We start from the raw sequence: 22,592 nt of genomic DNA, 5'->3' as shown, positions 1-22,592 counted from the left end.
CAAACTGTACTGAAACAGCTTGCCCTGTCTGGCTCTGCAGATGTGGACGAGTGCCAGACCGGGGTGCACCGGTGTGGAGAGGGGCAGCTGTGCCACAACCTGCCTGGGGGCTATCGCTGTGACTGCAAGATGGGCTATCAGTACGACGCCTTCAGTCGAAGCTGCATCGGTATGTGGGGCATGGGAGGGGCTGGGAGCACACACTGACTGAGCCCTGGGCCCCAAGGCAGTGTTCAGCACCATTGCAGTTCTGCAGTGCAGTGGGATCACCTCCAGAGCTGGACTGTGCAGCACATCCAGAGCTCTGTCACTCCCGGCTGGGATGTGGGACCAGGCACCCCGGCTTGGTCTGACTGCAGGTTGTCACTCAAGGCTATCTGCAGAGGACTTCACTGTGGGTTATGCTTCTGCTGCTGTGGGAGTTTGTCTCTCTGAAGGTTTCACCACTTTACTCCCAAGAGCCACGACACAGGACTTTGTTTGCTGTCTCTCCCGTGCATCAGTTGGAGCTCAGAGTCAGTCAGCCTCAAACCCAAGGTTGCAGCACTTCACACTCTGCAAATCAATCTCTGACACTTTAAAAAATATCCTCCTGCACCTCGTTTGCTCGTGTCCCTCAGCTGATTGTGCATTTGCTTGTTGTGCTGGCAGACATAAATGAGTGCTGGAGTTACCCTGGGCGCCTGTGCCAGCACACATGTGAGAACACCCCGGGCTCCTACCACTGCACCTGCTCCTCCGGCTTCCGCCTCTCCTTCGATGGCAAGCACTGTGAAGGTACTGGCCTTCTTCTCCAAGAAGAGAAAATTGCTGTGAGAATTAGGGGACTTTAGAGAAGGCATTGAGGTGAAATATAAAAACAGCAACCTTTGTGTGCTCAAATTTGCTGACAGTCAAGCACTGCAATTGTCAGATGAATGTCAAAAAGTTTCTCCTCTTTCTTCCTTTCCCCATGTACTTTTTGCTTTTCTTTCAGATGACAGAAAAGGAGAACAGAACAAAGTTAAAACAGAAAACCAAATTTTGATAAAGATGAAGCTTGGTAGTGACAAAACTTACAAAAAAAGATTTTTAATTGAATGGAAAATTTTTGAATTTTCCATGATTTTCTTATGGCAACAATTACGTATTTTAGTGAACTGAAACCTATAAAGTCTGAAACAAATGTCTGCATATGTGTGTATTTCCACTGGCATATGGAGAAATGAAATTCAGGTGTAACAGACATGCTGAGGCTTCTTGGCATTCTGCCTAGGGGGCAGAAAAAGTAGGGATCAATTAGTCCTTCCTTAGTCACTCTGATAGGAAGGTAGAGGTTTTCAGGGGCTGGAAAAGGCGGAAGACAATGTGCTGAAGCACTGTGGCCATCTCTCTGGGTTTGTTTTTGGATGCAGATGTGAATGAATGTGATAACAGTCCCTGCACCCAGGAGTGTGCCAACGTTTATGGTTCATACCAGTGTTACTGCAGGCAAGGCTTCCAGCTGGCAGAAGATGGGCATTCCTGTAAAGGTAAGGTGCTACCTCACCAGGTCAGGGTGTGTGTGTTTGTTCTCTGTAGCTGGAAGAGCTCTCTGGCCCTCAGCAGCTCCTGATGCTGCAGGTGAGGCAGAGGATGGTAGTGAGATACAGCTGCCACAGAGGCTGCAAAAGGTTACTCAGCTACTGGACAGTGCAGTTGAGTGAGTGGAGCATACCTGTGGGACCTCACAGACAGGGAGGTGATTGTAATGGTTTCATGGGGCCAGAGCTTATGACACAAGAAATAAGGTGGGAAGATATTCCTGTATTGCATCAATGAATGCCTGTACTGCCAAGTGAAGGTTTGCTCTGACTGCTGCTTGTGGTGAATGAGGAGCAGAGTGATCAGAATGGAGAAAGGAAGGGTTTTACCTCTTCAGCTGAAGTTATCTACACTGACACACTTGAGAGTCTCTGTTTAAGAATGGTGAAGAAGCCAATGCCCTTCCTAGCACAGGGAAACCTGGCAAGAAATCCTAGAAAAATTCATTGCTGAAAGGGTAGTGAAGCACAGGTCACTCATCCCTGGAGTGTTCAAAGCCAGGTGCAGCCTGGTCTCATGGAAGGTGTCCCTGCCCATGGCAGGGGGTGGAATGAGTTTTAAGCTTCCTTCTGACCTAAACCAGTCTGTGATTCTCTGATTCTCTCAATTACAGAGACACCAGAGAGAGTGTTTCAAACTCAGACGTGCCCCACCCTCATTATTCCTTCCCATGAGTGTGTACTATTTGTAGCCAGTATTTCTGGGAGCAGACTTGTGTTCAGCATTTCAGAAAGCACCAGAGCAATTCCAGACCACCATGGTTGCACTCACCTTTAGCAATTTATTATAAATGTGCCAGGTGAGAGTTTCCTGGTGTCCTGCAGCCTCCCTTTGCAGATCTGTGTTTTGGGTTTGTTTTGTTTTGTTTTGTTTTGTTTTGTTTTGTTTTGTTTTGTTTTGTTTGCTGGGGATGTGACTGTGTTCTTCCCACAGACATTGATGAGTGCACGCAGAGCGCCGGCATCCTCTGCACCTTCCGCTGCGTCAACGTCCCCGGCAGCTACCAGTGTGCCTGTCCCGAGCAGGGCTACACCATGGCAGCCAATGGCAGGACCTGCAGAGGTAACAGCACCTGAGGATTGGCTCATTCATACCCTTGGAATGAGCTCAGCCATTACACTTACTCAGTTCTCCATGTCTTGTATCAGTCACTGTTCAAAAGTCAGTCTTTGACAAAGTTGCCAAATATTGGTATCTACAAAGTCAGTTTTCCTCTGCTAGAGGAAAGTGCTGTGGCAACTCAGCTGTCAGCATGAGCTAATTGCTTAAATGAATTCCCAAGGAGCCCACTTCATCCTTCAAACTGAGGCACTTGATTACTCACGTGAGCTGTGTGTGCACCTTGGCACAGCACTCAAGGATCGGGAGATTTTGAGGTGCCAGATGTAGAAATCTGTGGCTTCTTTATGAGTTACAGTTTGCTCCTCCAGAAAACTGGGAGATTATTGGAGCTGTAATTGGAATTTGGCCATCCAGCAGTGTCACCTAAGCTTAATCCTGCTGGCATTAATAAATGCTAGTGGAATGACAACTACCCTCCCCTCACACACGCCTTTTCTTCAGAATTGTGGAGATGCCTTCTGGGAGTCTGGTGGTTTTCATCTGGCCTGCAGCTGTATGGTTCTGAGCTGAACCCCTCTTTCCAAAGGATGTACTGCCTGTGTTACCTGATGGAGGATTTGATTACCTTTAGTACTCTGCACATTCCTGCAGTCCTTACACCAACTGCCAGGCATTTCCTGCCCTTGCTCTTACAGGAGCCCTTCATCTAACTTTGGTTATGTATCTCCTGTGCTTGAATTCTGAGAGCTAATGGCAGTGAATTTGTTCTGTGTAAATCATGAGCAGCATGAGCATACTGAAATCCTGACTGTGGAGCAGTGATGCAGATGCAGTGACAATTAAAATACATTCAAAACATTTTAAAATATTTTAAATGTGTTTTTAAGTATGATTGCAGTAAAATCCACATGCACTTAAATTCTTATGTAAAATTCACCTTTAGTAAACTGCAGCTGTAACTCCCCTGGATACATCCCCTTGTTTGGAGCTCTGCAGGCCTGTAGTTACAAGTCTGGGAAGATATTGAGGTGTGTCTGAAAATGTGGTCAGAGGAAGGCTGTGTTGGTGTTGGTTCTGTTGAGTGCAGGGAGATGATCTTGGTTTCCCCCAGCTAAAGATCTGGCTCCAGTTGCTCATCATCTGACCAGTTCTGAAGAGTTACTGGTGGAATGTTCCTTGTACCCTTTTTTCAAAAGATGAGTTGTCTCAACACATGGATCACTTTTGCAGAACTGCCTGTGGTATTTTGCAGCGCAGCCAGTGGTGCAGGGAGGGCATTCATGACAATGATTGCAATGTGGAAGAAATTTTCTTTTCACCTACGGGCACTGCTGAGAATCAGCAAGGGATTTACTTGACTTTGATTCTCTCCTGTTTCTTACTGTAGATTTTCCTTTGTGAGACTTTTAAACCAGCTGGTTCAGTGTAGGAATGGAGGGAGTGGAATGGTTATAGTTTCCCTCTAAGGGTCTCTGTTGTGTGACAAATGGCAGAGCTGCAGGGCCCTACGCAGTCCACATGCCTTTTCTGTTAGAATTGATTTCATTTTAAAGCCTCCATGCATTGTCTAGATGTTTGGGAGTACACAGTGTGATTGCGAGGGCTCTGCCAATGATTTTTGCTCAGGCTGGATCCTCGTCGCTGTGTCTGGTTTTCAGCATTGTCAGGCCCATGGCTTGGGCTTGTGGCTATGTGTTATTTAGGTAACCACATTTATACTCTGGGCCATAAAGTGTCTTTGAGCTTTAAGTGCCCTTTATTATGTCTTCTGTAATTACATCTCATTATGGGGAGATATTTGTATTTAGGTTTCTAAAACCGTGTGCCTTGTTCTGAAGTGTTGTTCTAGGTTCCCATGGTTAATATTTCCTGGATCCTTTAGGACACCAGTGACCATTTTGCATTTGCTTGCTTTAACTCCAGATTTATTGTAGTTGCTCTGCTTTAAGCCAGGGCTACCTTTGTGCACAGATGCATTCTTTTGGCACAGCCCAGCTTTCTCCAGTCTCAAAAAGTCAGTGAAAAGATCCTGTTGGCTTTTAGTGTGGGTTAATTAATTGGTGGGGTTTGTTTATTCCTGAAAAATACTAGAAATTAATTCTTACTTTTGAATTTAGAACATCTTTTTCTTGTGTTTCTTCTTAGATATTGATGAGTGTGCAATAGGAACCCACAACTGTTCAGCTGCAGAGACTTGCTACAACATCCAGGGCAGCTTCCGCTGCCTGTCCTTCGAATGCCCTTCCAACTACAGGAAGGTGTCTGACATGTGAGTATGGCCTTGGGGCAGCACCAGAGCCAGCCCAGTGCCTCTGGTGTTATGGTGCTTAGTTTGTGGGTGAGTGGGGGTGCTCAGAGCTCTGAGAAGCTGCTTTGGCACCTGGAGCTCATAGACCTTCCCCATGCAGAGTTTGTGTCTGGTTATCCTTCATTCTCCTAAATCCTAGAGCCCCTGTCTGCCTTCCAGCTGCTGCTGGAACAGCAGAGATCAGAGCCTGCAGCTCTCTGTGCAGCTCTAAAATGGCTCTGTTTATAATTAAGTTTTAAAGTAAGATCTTCTGTGCTGTTTGTATCAGAGCAGGAGCAGCCAGGCTACCCAGTGCTCCACTTTTACAGTGGGTTTGGGGCTCCCTGTTTAATATTGAGATTGCAGATCCTCAGGGAGTGTTGAAGGGGAGCAGAATACTGAGCTTGCCAGGCCACAGGGTTCTGGGAATGGCACATCCCCAGCTCCTCAGCAGCTGGGGCTCATGAGCCCCAAAGTCTTCCTAGCTGTTTCCTGCCTCGGTGGCTGCCAGTGCTTTGGGAACCCATATTTAGTTGCTTATGGCTTGAAACATACTTTTCCTGCCTTACAGAACTGAGCAGCTTTTTGCCAGTTGAGGAGTTTGTTTCCCACTCCTGTGTTTTAGGTACCTTTCCAAGGGGTCTCATTCTTATCTTCTGGGAGCACTGCCCCAGCCCTGTCAGGGATGAACCCCTGGCTCCCCATCTGTGCTGTCTGCACCCTGACTCTGGCTGTTCCTTGTGCAGCTTCCACGCACAGCTCCCCACAGCCCTGAGCTCTGCCTCAGGCTGCACTGCTCAGATAATTACACACCCAGAAATGTTCATGGGCACTGGGAGGGCAGAAGAAGCAGCTGCTGATCACACACTGACCTTTGGTACTGTAGTTTTTCCTGATGCCTTTCGGGATTGCCTAAAAACAGAGGCCAGAGCAAATTAAGGGAATAAAAAGCAGTTCTATTTATTTAAGGGCCTTCAGGTACATTTAGGGCAGATGAACCACCCCCTCTCCCCGCCAGGGGCTACACCCAAAATGGACAATGGTCATGGGTTTTCATACTTTGTAAGTTTGGTCCATTTGCACATTGGGGGTTAATCTTCCAACTGCAGCTTTGGGTAATGAGGTAGTTTACCCCAAGTTTGCTGTCCCCAGCTCTGTTGTGTTTACATTTTTCAGGGCCTGAGGCAGTGAGGTGTCCTTGATTCCCAGGCCTAGAGAGGAATTATTTTGTCTGACCAAAATGGGAAAGCAGTATACTAACACTGTATATGGAGTTTATAGTTATACACTAAAGAATGGCAAGATTACATTAATACATGTATATAAAATATACATGTTTATAAAATGTATATAAAATTTTATACATGAAAAATATAAAAGCTAAAATCCAAAGGCTTCAATCCAATCCTTTGCAATGCCCCAGGGTTTTTATGTTTTCCCCTGCTGTTCCCTGGCCACTGAAGGCGCCTCACTCCTCTTTCCCCAGGAGGTGTGAACGCATCAGCTGCTTCAACTACCTGGAGTGCCAGAACACGCCGGTGCGCATCACCTACTACCAGCTCAACTTCCAGACCAATATCGTGGTGCCAGCCCACATCTTCCGCATCGGGCCCTCGCCCGCCTACGCCGGGGACAGCATCGTCCTCACCATCACCAAGGGCAACGAGGAGGGCTTCTTCAGCACCCGCAGGCTCAACTCCTACACGGGTATCGTCTACCTGCAGCGCCAGGTCAAGGAGCCCAAAGACTTCCTGTTGGATGTGGAAATGAAACTCTGGCGGCAGGGAACCTACACTACTTTTCTTGCTAAAATCTACATTTTCATCACAGCTCATGCCTACTGAAGCCTTGCTGACATTGGATTTTATTGGTGCTATGCTCTTTAACTGTTCTACCAAAGCTTAATACTGTTGAACTGGCATTTCATGTATCTAGCGTTTATATTATTTTTCTATTATTGCTTTAAACTTTCTTATTGGTTGTGTAAATTAAGTTAATTTTTGTCTTTTTATGTTCAGTTTTCTTATACAATTCTGTGTATCATCATTTGCCAACAAATGAAGAAAGGGTTAGAAAGGCAGTACAGACCTTGTGATAAGTGCTGGAACCTTTTCTTAGCAATTATTTTTAGGTGTAGTCACTTCTGCAGGGTATTGCACTAGAGAGGAAAGATGTTCATGTGGGAGTACTGGGAAAAAACATGGAATGATTTCTCTTTCTGACACAAAGTTCTGGTTTGGCTGGGCCAGTGACCTCACTGGAGTGTCTGTGCTGAGGTGCAGAGTCCAGGCCATCTGTGGACACTGATGGTGATCCAGCCTCCTGCTTCCAGGTTATTTTCCTCCTTCCGACTTCCATAATATGTTGCCTTAAAATATATATAAATAAAAGGAAACTCCACCAGTGAAAAAGCCTATGTTTGAGTCTTGCTTTAGTAGGAATGCTCATGTGCTGAATATTTGCAAGACCAAGGCCTTACCAGAATGTTACTCTTTAAGGTAAAAGCTCACACTGTCATTTTTGGTAGTTGTCTTTGAAGGTGTTAGTGTTCTCTGTTCCTCAGTCTATAATATGTAAGTGCAGATTTGAAGCTTTGTAATTCTTAAAGGAATGTCCAAATGGAATTAATGAAATAATAATTACTGCTCCTTATTTTAAAGCTTGGGCATGTCCCTGAGCAGTAACTTGCAATTTTAAATAGACAAAAAGGGGAGTTGCTTCTCTGCTTCAGGAAAATGCCTCCAGTGGTGTTGCTAAATGATGCAGAGAAAAATGCCAGTGAAATTGGTGGGCTATATTTTGCCCTTTAGGAAAGAAGACAGCCAAAGTTTTGAACTCCATTTTTTCTGGTTCTTCAGGGAACTGGATGAAGTCCAAAGTTGTAGGCCAGATCTGCCAAAGCATAGTATAATCAAAGTATTTATTAGAATTTAGAAACAGATATCAGAACTTTTTTGTGGCTGTTTTCTTTTTTTTTTTTTTTCCTTCCCCAAAAAGCTCCAGTGTTGCAATTTTTTGAGTTCCCTTTTGTTCCAGCTGTAATTATTCTGCAAAATGTTTTAAAGGGAAAACATATTTACAAGATGTGGATGTGTATTTCTCTGCAGTTTAATAATCCTAGAATCCCAGGTTGGATGGGACCTCGAGGATCATCTCATCCAACATTTCTTGGCAAAACAATAACCTCTTCTTCTCTACAGTTGATCTTATTTTAATCGATGTGTACACAAAAAGAAATGGAGAAATTAAATCTAGCACATTTTTATGCCATATTCAACAGTTTTATTATGTTGTAAAAACTTCATCTAAAAATCTTGTAAACATCTATATGGTGAGAGTTAATGTTCTGTAGTCACTGTATCCCCAGGCCAGTCTCTATGAATGCAAGTAATTTCTTTAATTTGGGCGTCCTTAAAATAAAGGGCAAATCTTTCTGTATCTAGTATCATAAAATCCCATTAGCAGGGAAAAATTATTTATGTTCCCCAGCTGTAAAACAAGGACTATCTGTGAGTTTGTATACATCAAACTTCTCTTTGGTTTTTTTTCCTATAAAAACCATTTAGTAAAAGATCTTCTTCCATCCATCTTTTTTTCCATAGTTAACAGTTTTGTAAGCATGTAACAGGGAAGTGCCAACTGAGAAACCCATGTTTGTGCAATTGTCATTCCAGTTAATTCCTATCTTATAGCTCCAGGCCTTCCAGATCCATCCTGCACACGTTCAGGGGTGACACATTTCTCCAAGCCCCACTGGGGCACGTCAGGAGTCACCAAAACCTGGAGTTTTCCATCAGCATTAGGATTTGATTGAGCACCAATGATACCCAGACCTCGAATGTGCTTCTTGTCAGAGAACAAATGGACAAGTCATTTGTTATTGGGAGACCTTTTCTGACTAAAACCAGACACAGTCAATCATATAAAGGATCTGGCAGTGTTCAGCATCAACTCTTCATTTTCTAGACAGGTAATTGATGAAGAAAAGGCTTTGCATACTATTAGAAGGAAAATGCTCTGCTAGGAGGAAGGGAGTCTTCATCTATAGTTGGGAAAGGTTGGAAAGGGTTGCTCAGTGCAGCTGGTCACAGCAAGGAGAAAGATTTCAGGAGGTATTTTCACACTCTTCTGCTTCCAGATTAACCAGAGGAGGGTTTTACCTTTTTCCATGCCAAAGAGTTCTCCCTGTCAGTCCAAGGGCAAGAAGAGGAGTCAGCCCTCCACCCTTTGCTCTGTCTTGGGGCAGTGCCTGTGGCTGAACTTGAGTAGCCTCAGCCCTAGCCAGGGACAGGCTGGGTTTGTCAGCGGCCTTGAACTGGAATTTTGGTCTCTTTAACTGGTCCAGTTCCCAAAGGCCCAGTCCCCATCTCCAGGAATGGTCCTTCCACTTTATTTCGCTGGGTAACCTGTGTGTGTGTGTCCACGTGCACAGGAGGTCTCGGTGGAAAGAGCTCAGGCCTGGGCTGTATTTATTTTTCTTTTCATTTGAGTAGGTTTCATTTATTCCCTTTGCTCCTTTGTGGCCACCCCACCACTTGCCTGGTTGAGGTGAATTAGGAACACAAGAGCTGTGCAAGATGATAAACTCACGAGGAACACAACAACTGCGAACCTCATAAAGAATTATAGCTGACTTGGGGCATCTCTTCTATATATGTAAAAACTCAAATTATTTGTGTGTTCCCCAGTATGGAAATGGCCTTGCTGTGACCTGCCTGAGCAAGGCCTGCTCTGCTCAGCTTTACTTGCTCCAGCCTCGATAAAATCTGACCTCTCTCCACTCTGCTGTTGTATTCCTTGGGAGATCCAGTGATCCCAGAGACTGAGCAAGACCAAATGAGCTGTTGGAAAGAAGAAGAAATGTTCCTCTGTGTGTTTGCTGGAAATCTGAGTGGGTCTATTCCAGAAGGAAGCTTCAGTTTTTATTTGGACTGGAATGTACATAACGGAGTTGAAATAGCAGGACACGGGTGAGAGGGATGTTTTTACCTCATATTTTAAATTGTTCCCTTTCTGGAGCAGGAAGGAAGTGGTTTACAGTCTCTTTATGTGTAAATACATGTCTGTGGGTCACTGCAGGTGTTGGCCAGTCTGTGCCAGCATTCCTGTGTGAGCCTGGTGTAGGGAAAGGCTCAGCCTGGGCCTCGCTCCTTCCCTCACACTGGGGAACCAGAGCAGGGGAGGGAGATGTTAATGGGCCCAAATATTTTACATTTCTTCCAAGATATCCCAGACTTTCATTCTCTGTTACTTCTCTGTGCCAGTTATTCAGTCAGTTTTATCAGTTATATCAGATTCAAGGCAGAAGTAAATTTCAAGCAGATTTTATGGTAAAAAGCTGTAATAAGGGCCATTCTGCAATATCTCTTCAGAGCATGAGAGCCTTGCATGAGAGGCAAAGGTCCCAGTGCCTCTGTCAGCTGAGGGCACCTTGGAGAGGGAGGGAAGGGCTGAGCCCCCTCCACCCCTGTTCCCTTGGGCAGCTCCTGGCACACAGACACCTTTGGCAGACCCTGGCCATGGGGAGCACACACATATTGTCCTTCTGTGTCCCTCTGTGTCCTTCTGCAGACCTGCCTCACACCTAGGGAGATGTTTTTCCCATTCATTTGCCTTTTTTTGTCTTTTTTTGTCTTTGTCTTTCCATTGCTCCCACTCATGCCAGGGGGAAGAAAAAGTTCCAGCTGTGGATAATTAGAATTCTGGGGTAAAAATAGATTTTGAGGTCAAATAAAAAGTGTCTTCACACTTCCAGTGCTCTCTGCATCACAGAGATGTTCATTTTGAAGTGGCTACTGGAAAGCAGGATTTAATTATGTCTGATTTTGATGATGTGAAGCTGAAGTCACAAACTTGAGCCTTTTGTCTTCTAAAGCACATTTCTTTCTCATGTATGTTCTCTTCCCATGAGCTGAGGTTTAGTTTGGGGTTAAAAATGACAACATCTGCAGTGAATTTTCCCTTTTTAGCTGGGGTTGGAGAGGAAAAGGATGTCGTGGTGCCTGCCCTATACACTGTGATGGGAGGGGTGGGACAAGAGCCTTTGTACATCAGTGAGTTCCTGTGTGGCAGCCAAGAATTGTGTTCAGTGCATAAATGCACAGCAGGATGTTTGAGCTGCTTGGAACGTGGGATGGCACAATGATGATGGGATGCAGGGGCTGAACTGGTGGTGCTGGGGCTGGGCTGCAGCAGAAGGGTCTCTGATCTCACAGTCTAGGGGCAGCCCCATGGGACATAAACCCTGGGCTCTCTCTGGGTGAAGAATTGGTCTCAGGTGAGATGCCTTGTGCTTACAGATGGCCCCAGTCCAGGTTAGTGAGCCCAGAACATGTGAGAAGGGAAATGAAATCAGTTCTGTGCAGGGTTCATGAGATTTGGTTCATTGCTAATAGTCTGTAGTCAGTCTTCCGAGGAAATACTGAGTTTCTGAAGGGAAACACTGATTATGGAAAGAGCCAGCTGAAGGAGTCGGAGCTTTTCCCAATAGAACAAGTATGGAATGCTGTGCTTTCTGGGGAAGAGTGGAGAGGGAAGATGTAAAATCTAATTTTATTCAGGAATAATAGTCCAGTGTGCAGAGCACTAAACTCTCCTCAGTGCCACCATTAATAGAAAGTTGTTGTGAAACCTATTAGCAACACCAGTTGATCCAATGTAAGCAAAATGCATCCAAAAAAGGAGACATGAATGCCTTGAGGAAATGGGAGGGAGGAGATGCCTTTCTGTCAGTGAGGGCTCCTGATGGCAGCACAGATTCCACTAAGCTCCACTCCAGAGAGGGGTTTTGTCTCACTGATTGCAGAGTTACTGCTTGCAGCCAGATGCACCATAGAAGGGGATAGATCCTCCCCAGCACTGATAGCCAGGAAGAAAATGTTTGTGGAATGCTTTTAGTATGGGCAAAAACTGATAATCTTTGATGAAGGACACCTGAGGTGGAGCACTGCCATTCCTGAGGTCTGAGTAAACCATGGAATGTGGAGGCTGAATAAATCCAACTGGTATTTGTTCCCTTCTCCCAAGGATTTCCCACAGCAGACACCAGAGATGGTGCTGGTGGCTGAGGGCTGAGGTTGAGTTTGTTCTCAGGTGCCACAAGCCTGCAGCTGTGCTGGGCTGTGCTGGGTGCCACCAGCACCTCCTGCTAACTGAGGAAGCTCTAAAAACAAACAACAAAAAACTCAGCTTCAATGACTTTGAAAATAATGCTTGCTGAGGAAAAGACTTAATATTCTTGAGAAAGAGTTTTCCACAGGTTCCCAACAGCTGTTAATGCAGAGCTCCATTGAAGTAGATGGGCTGGGTGAAGGCAAGGCTTTAATCATAACTTAATTTTCCCCTGGGGAGAGAAACAGAGACACAAATGACATGTGCTGCTATCGTTGCCTGAATCACATCTGGAAGATGCTGACATAAATAATGATGAAGGCCATTTAAAAATGTGATTACTCCATGTAAGTACCTGTATTTTCTTTCAAGAACATATGTTTGCACTAGTAAATGAGGTGCCCAGAGGAGGGTGAAGGCCAGGCCTCCCGTCTGGGAGGACAGCAAAGCCAACAGGCAGAGCTGCCAGAATGCAATGGGAGGCTCCCCAGCCTTCAGTCAGCCTTGCACCCTGCGCAGAGGGGGTGTAGCAGCAGTTTGGGTGTTGATGGCTGGACTTTAGGAGGTTTTCCTTGTGTTTTTACTGGTTTGCAGTTTTGAGTGTGCCAAGAGGGAGGCCATGGGTATTCACAGCTCTGCCATGGGTGTGTTGAGCAGATAATCTGCACCTCACCTGCGTGATTCAAGTCACCTCTTGCAAGGTGGTGCAGAGTTGGTTTTTCACATGAAGTGTAACCTTCTCAGGACTCTGAAATCTCTCACCAGCCTCACTTCCCAGCCTTCCCATCCTTGGAAATCCAGGAGTTCACAGTTTATTTGGTAACTTGGGTACCTTTAACCCCCCCCCAACAATCTCTATCTTTCTCTCAGGAATTCTACTTGCAGCCTGTCCTTTCTGCACCTGCCTCCTGTGGCTTCTGCTGCTTTTACCCCACTGCCAGGAGATCTTTGTTTTATCATTTCTCTCCTTTTTAAAAGGGCACAGGTCAGAAAGAGAAACAGCCACCCTTTTTCCTTGATGCCTGAGAGCCTGCACCAGTGTGAGGAACTCACAGCCCTGTTGAGCCTGTGAGCTGCCAGGCCAGATCCTGAGCAAATATTATTCTAAACTCCACCATGGCTTTAAACTGCAGCACTGCAGGTTTGGAAGGCAGCTGCTCTGTACCTTTGGGACTTCAGAGTGTGTTGTTGAATGAGTGCCCTGGGAAATCACTAATGAAGGATGATTTTTATTTCCCCAAATTCCACTCTTTGTTTTTATTTTTTTTAATGCATCATGTTTTGTTCTTTCTTGGAATGTTTTTGTAGAAATGTAGAGTTTAATGTTAAATATTTGCTCCCATGTGTTTGTTTTTGAGAGGGTATTGGGAGTTTCAGTTTATGTCCTTCAGCATCATCTCCACCCCAGGGAACAGTGTGAGGCAGGGTGAGGGCACTGCTTTGGCGGTGTCTGCCCCAACCCACAGCTGGTGCTGAAGTGGTTTAGTCAATTTTGGGCCCATTGTTATTGCAGAACTGCTTGGGTTTTTTCTGGCACATTTGGTGGTGCTATGGCTGACTGGACCAGTGGCAGTGGAGATGTTCATGGAAATACACAAAAAATAGAAAAATGGCAGAGGAATTTCTTCTTCTCTCTCACGTGCTTGCACTGGAAGACTTAGAAGAACTGAGTACAAGAGCAGTTGCTACCTGCACACACCATTTTCCCAAACCTGTCATTGATGTATTTATCTGCCCTCCCATGACAATAACTCAGTTCTTTTGTAGGTTGTTGTACTCCCCTATCCAGGAAGGACAAGCCATTTCCAAATGCACATCTCAGTCTTTCATTGTTTCTGTTGTACTCTGCAGCCATTTCTTCACAATCAATAATGTGGAGATTTGCAAGCTCATTTTCTTTCAACGCTGATCTAATTAGTTAATAAAATAGTAGTCTCTCCCCTACCTCCTCCTACTTGTTTCCCCCTCATTTCTCATCTTAGCCACTGAAGAAATATTTCCTCTGTTCTCACGAAAGGAATGCATTTACACTTGCCACAGCAGTTCAAAGATACCAAGAATATATTTTCCTTATGTTGGTAATTGCTTTTCTTGGTTATTAGTTGATCAAAGCGGAGGAAATAGAGTGGGGGCAGTCAGACTAAATAATAGATCTGGAGTTGAACTGAGACTGGAGCTTTCTTGGGGTTTTTCTTTTGTTTTCAAAGTGCTGAGTTATTCAGTCTCTGCACAGGGGCACCTCCCTGGTAGGTGTGGAGCAACTGTGAAGTTACTGGGGTGGTTCCTCCATGGTGTAAATCAGGCACCAGCTGCTCCATGTTGTTCCTCCAGACTCTGAAGGAGCTCATAGCTCCAACAGGTTTATCTCACAAACAAACTGAGGAAAGTTTTTGGTTTTTTTTACCTGTCCAGCAAAATATGCAGGTGGTGAGAAAAAAAAAAAAAATGGAAACTTGGGGGTTTGGTGCTTGGGTTTTTTGCTTGATATTTTGTTTGATTTTTTTTTTAGAAAGGTGAAAGTTAAGATCATTTTTTCTATGCTTTCTGGCAGTGTTTTTGTTTGGAAAGCTTGTATGGAACATGAAACTGAAACTTTGGATTAGCATAAACATTTTAAGGTCTTTCATCAAGTCTGTTGCACTTACTGTCAACGTATTTCATCGTCGTGACTCTTTAATGAGATTTGGCTGGTGCTGGCAAGACAGACAGTCAGAAGTTCACTTTTGCTTCATTTGGGTTTTTTGTGGGTTTTTCCCCCGCCTGTGTCCAGCCCCGAGAGCTTTGGCAGATTTGCTTGGCTCTGAGAGTGCCAGATTCTAGATTTCTCCTTATTTGGAACAAGTGTCCTTATCACCATTGCCAAGAATATCCCGGGCTGAAAGGCAAAGGGCCAGGAATTCACCACAGTTGCTTGGAGGGCTGGAATTCCCAGGGGAAAATGGGGCTGGCATGATCAGTGCCACAGGAGAGAAGGTGTTGGAAAGGCTGTGTGTCATCTCATGAACACCATCTTCACAGAAGCACTGGTGTCTTTGCTAATCCTTGCCTTTAACTGGAGCCTGAGGTCAAAGATAACTTATTATTTTAAACAGAGCTTGGGGTTTTTCTCTGTGAAAGTCTCCTTGCTTATTCAGTGGCATTTAGTCATCTCAAGATCCATAATACATGTCAATACTCTGAGAAATATGGGAGGTGGGTGCTCTAATTTGCTTTTTATTTCTCAGAATAATTTTCTGGAATATACTGAATAAGGATTTTTATGAGCTTCCAGGAGGAATTACTACTATCCTGCATTCCTGTACTGAGGGATGATCTTGGAAACAACAGACAACTCCTTGACTTGGAACAAAAGAGGAAAAGTGTCTGAAATTGTTAGTATGAAAGAAGAAGGTGGAAGAGAAGGTGGCATTAAATAGTCTTAATGATTAAAGATAACTCAGTGTTTTACTCTGAGTATGGAGGAAGTTTGTTTTGAAGACATGACTCAATTTCAGTTGGGTTTAGTATGTCTGTGACCTGCTTTTGCATGTATGAACAATATTCCCTATGGATATCCTGAGAAAGCACAGAGCAAAATCACATCTGATGTTACTTCTGACATCAACAAACTCATAACAGAGATGAGAGTAATGCATTATTTCTACTTCAGAAAGGGGAAAAGCAGAAACACCTGGGAATAGGTTAGATCATCCTGGCTTTCCTTGGTGTGTGGAAGGATGGCAGGGGAAGAAAAATTTCTCCCTGGGATTGTTCACCTGATCATTATTAGTTTGCCAGAGAGGACCACCATAAATGTAAAAAAAAAGGAAATAAAAGTGGAAAAAAAGGAAATAAAAAAGGAAACAAAGTGGGGGGAAGGGGAAAATGGAGAGGAGGGTCTCAGATGGAAAAATTAAGACTTTTTTTTAAATGCAGTTGGTAAAAGCAACAACTGAGTGAGCAGCAGTGATCCCAGCCTTGCTGTCAGCTAATGCTGGCAGACATAATAAACATTTAAAACCAGCCTTAAACAATGCAACATTTTAAGGACTCTACACCAATAAATGGAACTGTTCATAATGTACTTTTAATTCATACCCATCAGGAAAGCAGCACACCTCCAGGCATTTCCTCTCCTGCCATGCCCAGGTTTTCCAGGCACAGTGAGGAGCAATGCACATCCCACAGCAGGGGTGAGCCATCCCCTGAGCACGCCCAACGCGAGACACCGGCAGAGGAAAGGTCTCCTGGGAAGGGTTGAAAAGGGCCATTTTAGGAGCTCTCTGCCAGGAGAGTTATCCATTCCACTATCCATAACTGTGCACCAGGGGATGCAACTCAGGTCTGGGCTCTTGGCGAGACGGGTCCATGGAACTCACATGAAGTCATGGCAGTGTGGCATGAGAACGGCTTAGAAACAGAGCCGAGCAGAGGTCCCCTGGCTGGAGGCTGGCAGGAACAGAAGGGAGGATATTTTTGACTTTCTGACTGCAGGGCTCTGATGTGGGAGCAGACTGGCTCCGGTGGTGTAGAACAGACTGACATAATGCTGATGGAAGGAGCCAGCAGAGTGGGTGGATCGTGCTGGGCCTGCGTGCAGAGCGTGGCTGGCACATGGCCATGAGTGCACACAGACAAGGGGACAAAAGGCTGGGCTGCCCCGGGCAGCAGCTCCTTCCCATTTGTGCCTGGCAGGAGGCTCAGCATCTCTCCTGGGACTGCAGGTGTCCTGTTTTTGTCTGGGACCTGTCTCCTGTGTTTGGATGGTGGCCACGCTGGCCAGCCTAGAACTGGAAACTGATTCCTGTTCCTCCTTTCCATGGATGCTGAGGCCTCCAGGCACCACCTGAGCAGTGCATAAATTAATTTCTGGGGACGCAAATTGTACCGTGCTCACTCTAAGGCCACCTCGCCCTGGCAGAAAGCTGCAAAATGGTTTGGGTATAAAAGGTGCATTGTTGGCTGTGGCAGTGTGGGGAGATGGAGACACAGCACAACACTCATGCAGCAGAGAGTGTTCAATGGCGTGCACAGCTCTTATATACCCGATCCAAAGACTCTGTGCTCAGAGCTGATTGGCTGTGACTGGTTACCACCCGGCTCACTGACCAATCGCTGCCTGCTTGTGTTCTCCTCAGGGATTGGCTCTCTGTAGCCAAACCCCTCCTCCTTTTATGTCGCTTACAGTCCAGCTGTATGCCGTCATAGCTCTCCCTTTTCTGTTTTAAAATATAAAAGCCGTGTTTATCATCTCCCTGTGGGGCCCCTTTGCAGGAAGGACAACAAACAAGGTACAAGGAGAATGAAATTATTCACTAAACTGACAAACCTAATCTTTCTAGCTATTGGTGTGTCCCACCTATTTTTTACTATGGTGTCCAGGAGCTCTCAAAGGTACAATATTGCTGGGTGGTATGCCAGGTTAATTAATTACAATGTTGCAAACAAACCAACTTAAAACTGATCGGAGGTAACATTTGAAACTGTTAGAGGGAGCAATTCCTTTTACTCCTAATGTTCTTAAGTGTCCAACTCTTGAGGTGCAGGTGAAGTCACAGGCAAGTTGTCATTCCAAAGGTCTGAGATTTCCATCCAGCTAGTGCAGAGGGTTGTTACCCATCGAATATGGTGTCTGTGGAAATATGCATACCTGCACCCCCAGGGGACCAGGTCCCATACTAATAGCTTAGGTTTAGGTAACTGGAAGGCACTAGAGGACTGTAATGACAAAAAATTATTTAAGATGACAGGGTTTATTTAATTGAGTAGACTCTCAGTTTCTCTCAGTCATCTTACTTCTTTCTTGGTACTATCTTCTTTGCCTTGGCCGCTTTGGGTTTGGCTGCCTTAGGCTTGGCTGCTGTGGGCTTCACCACTTTCACCTTGGCCATGCTCGGCCCTGCCTTCTTGGGGTGGCCTGCCTTTGCGGCTTTCTTGGGACTCTTGGCCACTTTCTTGGCTGCTGGGACCACCAGCTTCTTCACCTTCTTGGGGCCCTTCTTCAACACCACCTTTTTCTTCAGCTTCTTGGCAGCACTGACAGGTTTCGTGGCCACCGGTTTCTTGGGCTTGGCAGCCAGCTTTTTCTTTGCTGCCTTTTCTTTTGTCTTACCTGGCTTCTTGTTCAGCTTGAAAGAGTCAGAGGCACCAGTGCCCTTGGTCTGCACCAGGCTGCCATTTCTGACGAGCCTCTTGAGCCCCAGCTTGATGTGGCTTTTGTTCTTCTTCACATCTTCTTCGCATCATAGCTGCCAGCAGCCCTCTTGATCGTGCCAAGGGAGAGCCCCTTGCACTCCTTGAAGGCAGACACGGCCTTGGTGGTCAGCTTGGTGACCCTGGGCCCCACGGGCTTGCGGGTTTGGAGCCATTCGCTGCCTTCTTCGCCTTCTTTGGCTTCTTGGCAGCGGCCTCGGGGCTGGGAGCAGAGACAGCGGGAGCAGCAACAGGCCCAGTCTGCGACATCGTGCCGGCCCTCATCCATGAACCAGGGAAACCGCTGTAGCTGCCTGCGTGTGTTCTCCTCAGGGACTGTCTCTCTATAGCCAAACCCCTCCTCCTTTAATGTCACATACAGGCCAGCTGTATGCTGTCATAGCTGGCCAAAAGGCCTCCCAAGTCCTCCCTCCTGCCCACAGCAAAATCATGGTGGGACTTCCCCTGGGAGTGCTGTTTTGGCTTTGGTCCTCCCTGGGGCTGCTCTGTCCAAAGGAAGTGGGATGGGCACCTCCTTGGGAAAGGAGTAAGGTTTTGTTCACAAATTCCATGTGCTCTAGGGATGTGGTATGACTGGGAAATTAGCTAAACTCTACCTTTCTTTCCTCTCAAAAATGGGGAATATGCCATCCCTTATCTGCACTGCATGAAGACAAAAGCCTGGGGTTTTTTTGTACAGTTCTAATAAAAATAAATGCTATCTAAGCATCTACAGTATGAGTTTAGGGTATTTCCTGTTTGCTTTAGTTTTTTCTTATTTCTTTTTAGAAAGAACTCAAACTAATTTTGCTACACCCACCGAACTGTTTTTTTCTTAACTCTTCTAAGAGTTAGAAAAGATTTTTCTTAAAGATTATACACGAATTTTACTGTACATATATTGCACTGAAACAACTGGTAACTTTTTCTTGTGCCTACTGAGAGTGCTGGCTCTTATAAATAGTATTTCACATGGCAGGCATGTAATACCCATGCTCTGTGGTCTCTGCCAACAGTTTTAGGTATGGAAATGAGGTTAATATTCATCTAACAGACATATTTTATTTGGAAACCCTTCTCTGCCTTTTCCCACATTGCTGTGGGAGGGGTGGGAAGCAGAGATGGACAGCAACTTTGTCCCTGGGAACAGATGGAAGGTGCAAAGCAGACATCTTCAAGAGGAGCTGACATTTTAAGCACTATCAAGTCTGCAGGGAGAGATAATATCATTCCTGAGACATAATGATATACTTGGAAGAGCAGACAAGCTTTACAGAATGTAAGCTGAAAAAGCATTTTGAGCCTGAATGCTTATCTCTTTTTATCATTCTATCCCGATGTGCAATAAAGATGTTATCTCCTCCCTCAAACCTTGTCTTGCTGGCATCCCAAGACCATAATGTCCAAAATTATACCAGATTTCACTTCCCAACTTGCTTTCCCATCCATGATATTGACGTGTGCATCTTCCCACCTTTAAGGCAATGCTGCATGTCCTGGCCATGTGACACAGGATAAAGAGAGCAAGAGTTTATTTTTTATTTGCTGTCCTCATTACTTTTACTGATGAATGTTTATTTATCTATCAAGTCAGAATAAGCAGTCATTTGCACTGGATCCTAATTTCAATTATGGATAGCCTAAGTATTTGAGTAATAATGTCATTGTTTGTTATTAGGCTTTAAGTAACAGACATGAGTAAATAATAAGACAATATAAATATAAATCTACTTAAATTATCCAAGCCTTAAATGCCAGGCAATAATGCTTAATCTAAAAAAAAGAAACCCATGTGAATTACTAACATCAGAGAGACTTCAGAAAGGCAGAAAGAATCTGTCTCTTATTAAATTTAAGTGGGTCAAATCCTGCAGCTCTCCAGTGCAGGGGACAGGTTTGCTCAAGGATTTTAATGGACTACACCATGATAAATGATGACAGAGGGGGTGATAAATACAATGTGTTGCTCATTAGGACAGGCAGAGATGGGCTGGTAAATGATGGGTATAGATCCAATTATTTATTTGCAGAAGTATCAAGAAATATTCATGCCCTAACTTAACATAAGCTGTACATTGGGATGATACTAAGTAAATTTGTACAAAACTTGAGTCTCAGGAAGTTGAATCTTACATTATTTGTCTTCTATATAAGCAGAAGTAATAGTAATAAGGAATAAAGGTGTATATCCAAGCATATTGCTTGAAATTACAACCTTAGGGATTTTCTTCATCAAAAAGTGGCAGGGAGAATTTAGTGCTGGCTGGTTGTTTTTTATTAATTTCTGAGGACTCATCTTTGGGTAAAGCATTAACAGGGAGTAAAGTGGAAAACTGGCAAAAGCCTTCTCTGTTTCCTGGGTTTCAGCACTTTGAGTTGATGCTGCAGCACCTCTGGGCCCAGCCCGTTGTGCTGTGCAGCTCAGATGAGCTTCCCTGCATCACCAGGACCCCAGGGCATCATCACTGCTCCAGAGTCTCCTCCCTCCCTGTTTGAAATGGGAGGAAAAACAACCCATTAAAACATAGCCTGTACTTCTGCAGCAGCACAGGGAAAGAGGAGCCAACTTGGGAGCAAACACTTTTTTTGCTTTGTGTGAGCACTTGAAGGGGTGATGGTGCAGCAGTGTGTTCCCATTCTTTTCCAGGACAAAACTGGATTTCATAGCTGGGAAGAAACAAACAGCAGCCACGGCTGGGAGGGAGACAGGGCAGGAGGACTGGGAAGGAAGGAGCAGGGAAGGGACCAACCTGCCCATGGGAAGGAGCCATCAGGGAAAAGATGACTTTGCCTTGATAGCCAAGGTCAAGCTGTCAGACAACCACAATCTGTTATATAAAACTGATGCAGCTGTTCTAAGGCTTTGAGCATGCCCGTGCTCCTCAATTTATTTTCATTCCCCAGGGGCAGTGATACGTGTGCTCTCTACCCCTCAGATGTGTGAAGTGAAATGAATTTCTGCTCACTGCAGTGCGAATCTGGAGGGCTCTGACTGAGGCAGAGGAAGGGAATGGATCTCAGGATAGTTTTAGAGATAAGTTTGCTGTAAGGACAGGGGTGGGAGCTCTGCTGCATGGGCTGAATGGGGGTCCCACCACATATGGCTGGGAGGGAGCTGGTTTGCAGTTCTCTCACTCCCTTGCTAAGATTTACATCTTTGGAGTCTCTCAGGAGGTGACTGCAAACCTCAGAGTGGTGTTGAAGCTGTAGTTTTGCTGTTTCAGTCTACATGAGTTTCAGAAGCAGCCTTCTACCTAAGCAAGTATTTTGGTATTGAATTAATTAGCAGTTCTCTTACCACAGCACTTTCAGAGGAACTGCATCCCACACCTGCACCCCTTCAACTTTTCAGCCTGCAGCCCCAGCCAGTTTCTCAGCCAGGCTTGGAGGGTGCCAGCACCACTTGCCCTGAGCCCAAGTCCTGCCTGCTGTGATCTGTCTTTGCAGAGTAATCCCCGCAATGACCTTGCTGAATGATCTCACTGCAGAACCTGGTGCTCAGTCAGCTTCTGCAAAGCTGCTGGGCTGCTCTGGCCCTGGGGACAGGCTGGGTTTGCAGTGGGCAGCTGGGGGTGCTGACAGGGTGCTCACATGCTGTGCAGTGGAGCAAGAAGGACATCACAGCACCCATTCCCTGCTTGGTTCTAGTGTTCCTTCTGGCTGTGCAAACCAAAATAGAAGAGAGGCTGATGGCCACTGCCTTCAGGTATGAATTAATGTAACTGATGCAGCCTGGCTGCAAAAGAAGGTGTGAGGACTGCTGAGGTGAGCACTGTGCTGCAAGGGGTGTGCTGAGCCTGTGCTGTTTTGTGAAACAAGCAGACAAAAATTGCAGGATGCACAAGGGGGATCAAACACCTTCCAAACACACTGGGCAGTGCAGGTCACCAGTCTTCCTTTGAGCCACCAGGCTGAGCCACTCTGCTCTGACCCCAAGCTGGGAGTGTTCAGCCTGGGGAAGAAAAGGCTTCAGGGAGCGCTCAGAGCCCCTTCCTGGGCCTAAAGGGGCTCCAGGAGAGCTGGAGAGGGACTGGGGACAAGGGAAGGAGGGACAGGGCAAGGTGGAATGGCCTAGGGCTGAAGGAGAGTAGATTTAGACTAGGTTTTAGGAAGAAATTTTTCCCTGTGGGAAGAACTTCCCTGAGGGTGGGGAGGCTCTGGCACAGGGTGCCCAGAGAAGCTGTGGCTACTCTTGGATCCCTTGGAAGTGTCCAAGGCCAGGCTGGACACCTGGGGCTTGGAACAGTGAAAGATTGCCCATGGGGATGAGACTGGATGGGCTGTAAGGTCCTTCCAAGTAGACAATTCCAGGATTCTGTGATTTATTTAACTTTAGAGTTACTGGTAGCCTCTCATTTCCTTACATTCTCTTCATTCCTACAGTTCTGCCCTCTAAATT

The 22,592-nt window shown here is 45.5% G+C and overlaps 1 protein-coding gene and 1 pseudogene across 2 annotated transcripts in view; one reads left to right on the top strand and one right to left on the bottom strand.

The window, feature by feature from the left end:
* Window positions 1-7,323, top strand: part of FBLN2 (fibulin 2) — an 88,450-nt gene extending 81,127 nt beyond the window's left edge. For both annotated transcript variants that reach the window (XM_086845198.1, XM_086845197.1), the window contains 6 exons: window positions 41-169; window positions 652-777; window positions 1,395-1,511; window positions 2,497-2,625; window positions 4,771-4,894; window positions 6,399-7,323. In XM_086845198.1, the coding sequence (XP_086701324.1) occupies window positions 41-169; window positions 652-777; window positions 1,395-1,511; window positions 2,497-2,625; window positions 4,771-4,894; window positions 6,399-6,756 (983 nt within the window). In that variant the 3' untranslated portion in view covers window positions 6,757-7,323. The remainder of the gene's footprint in view (window positions 1-40; window positions 170-651; window positions 778-1,394; window positions 1,512-2,496; window positions 2,626-4,770; window positions 4,895-6,398) is intronic.
* Window positions 7,324-17,793: 10,470 nt separating this feature from the next.
* LOC111934888 (histone H1.01-like) lies at window positions 17,794-18,463 on the bottom strand (annotated as a pseudogene).
* Between the last annotated feature and the right edge of the window lie 4,129 nt (window positions 18,464-22,592).

This window comes from Cyanistes caeruleus, chromosome 11 (assembly GCF_971803275.1).
Source record: "Cyanistes caeruleus chromosome 11, bCyaCae1.hap1.1, whole genome shotgun sequence".
NCBI classification, from domain to species: Eukaryota; Metazoa; Chordata; class Aves; order Passeriformes; family Paridae; genus Cyanistes; species Cyanistes caeruleus.
Note: the sequence above shows the minus strand (reverse complement) of the source record. Positions and strands in the feature narration are given on the sequence as shown.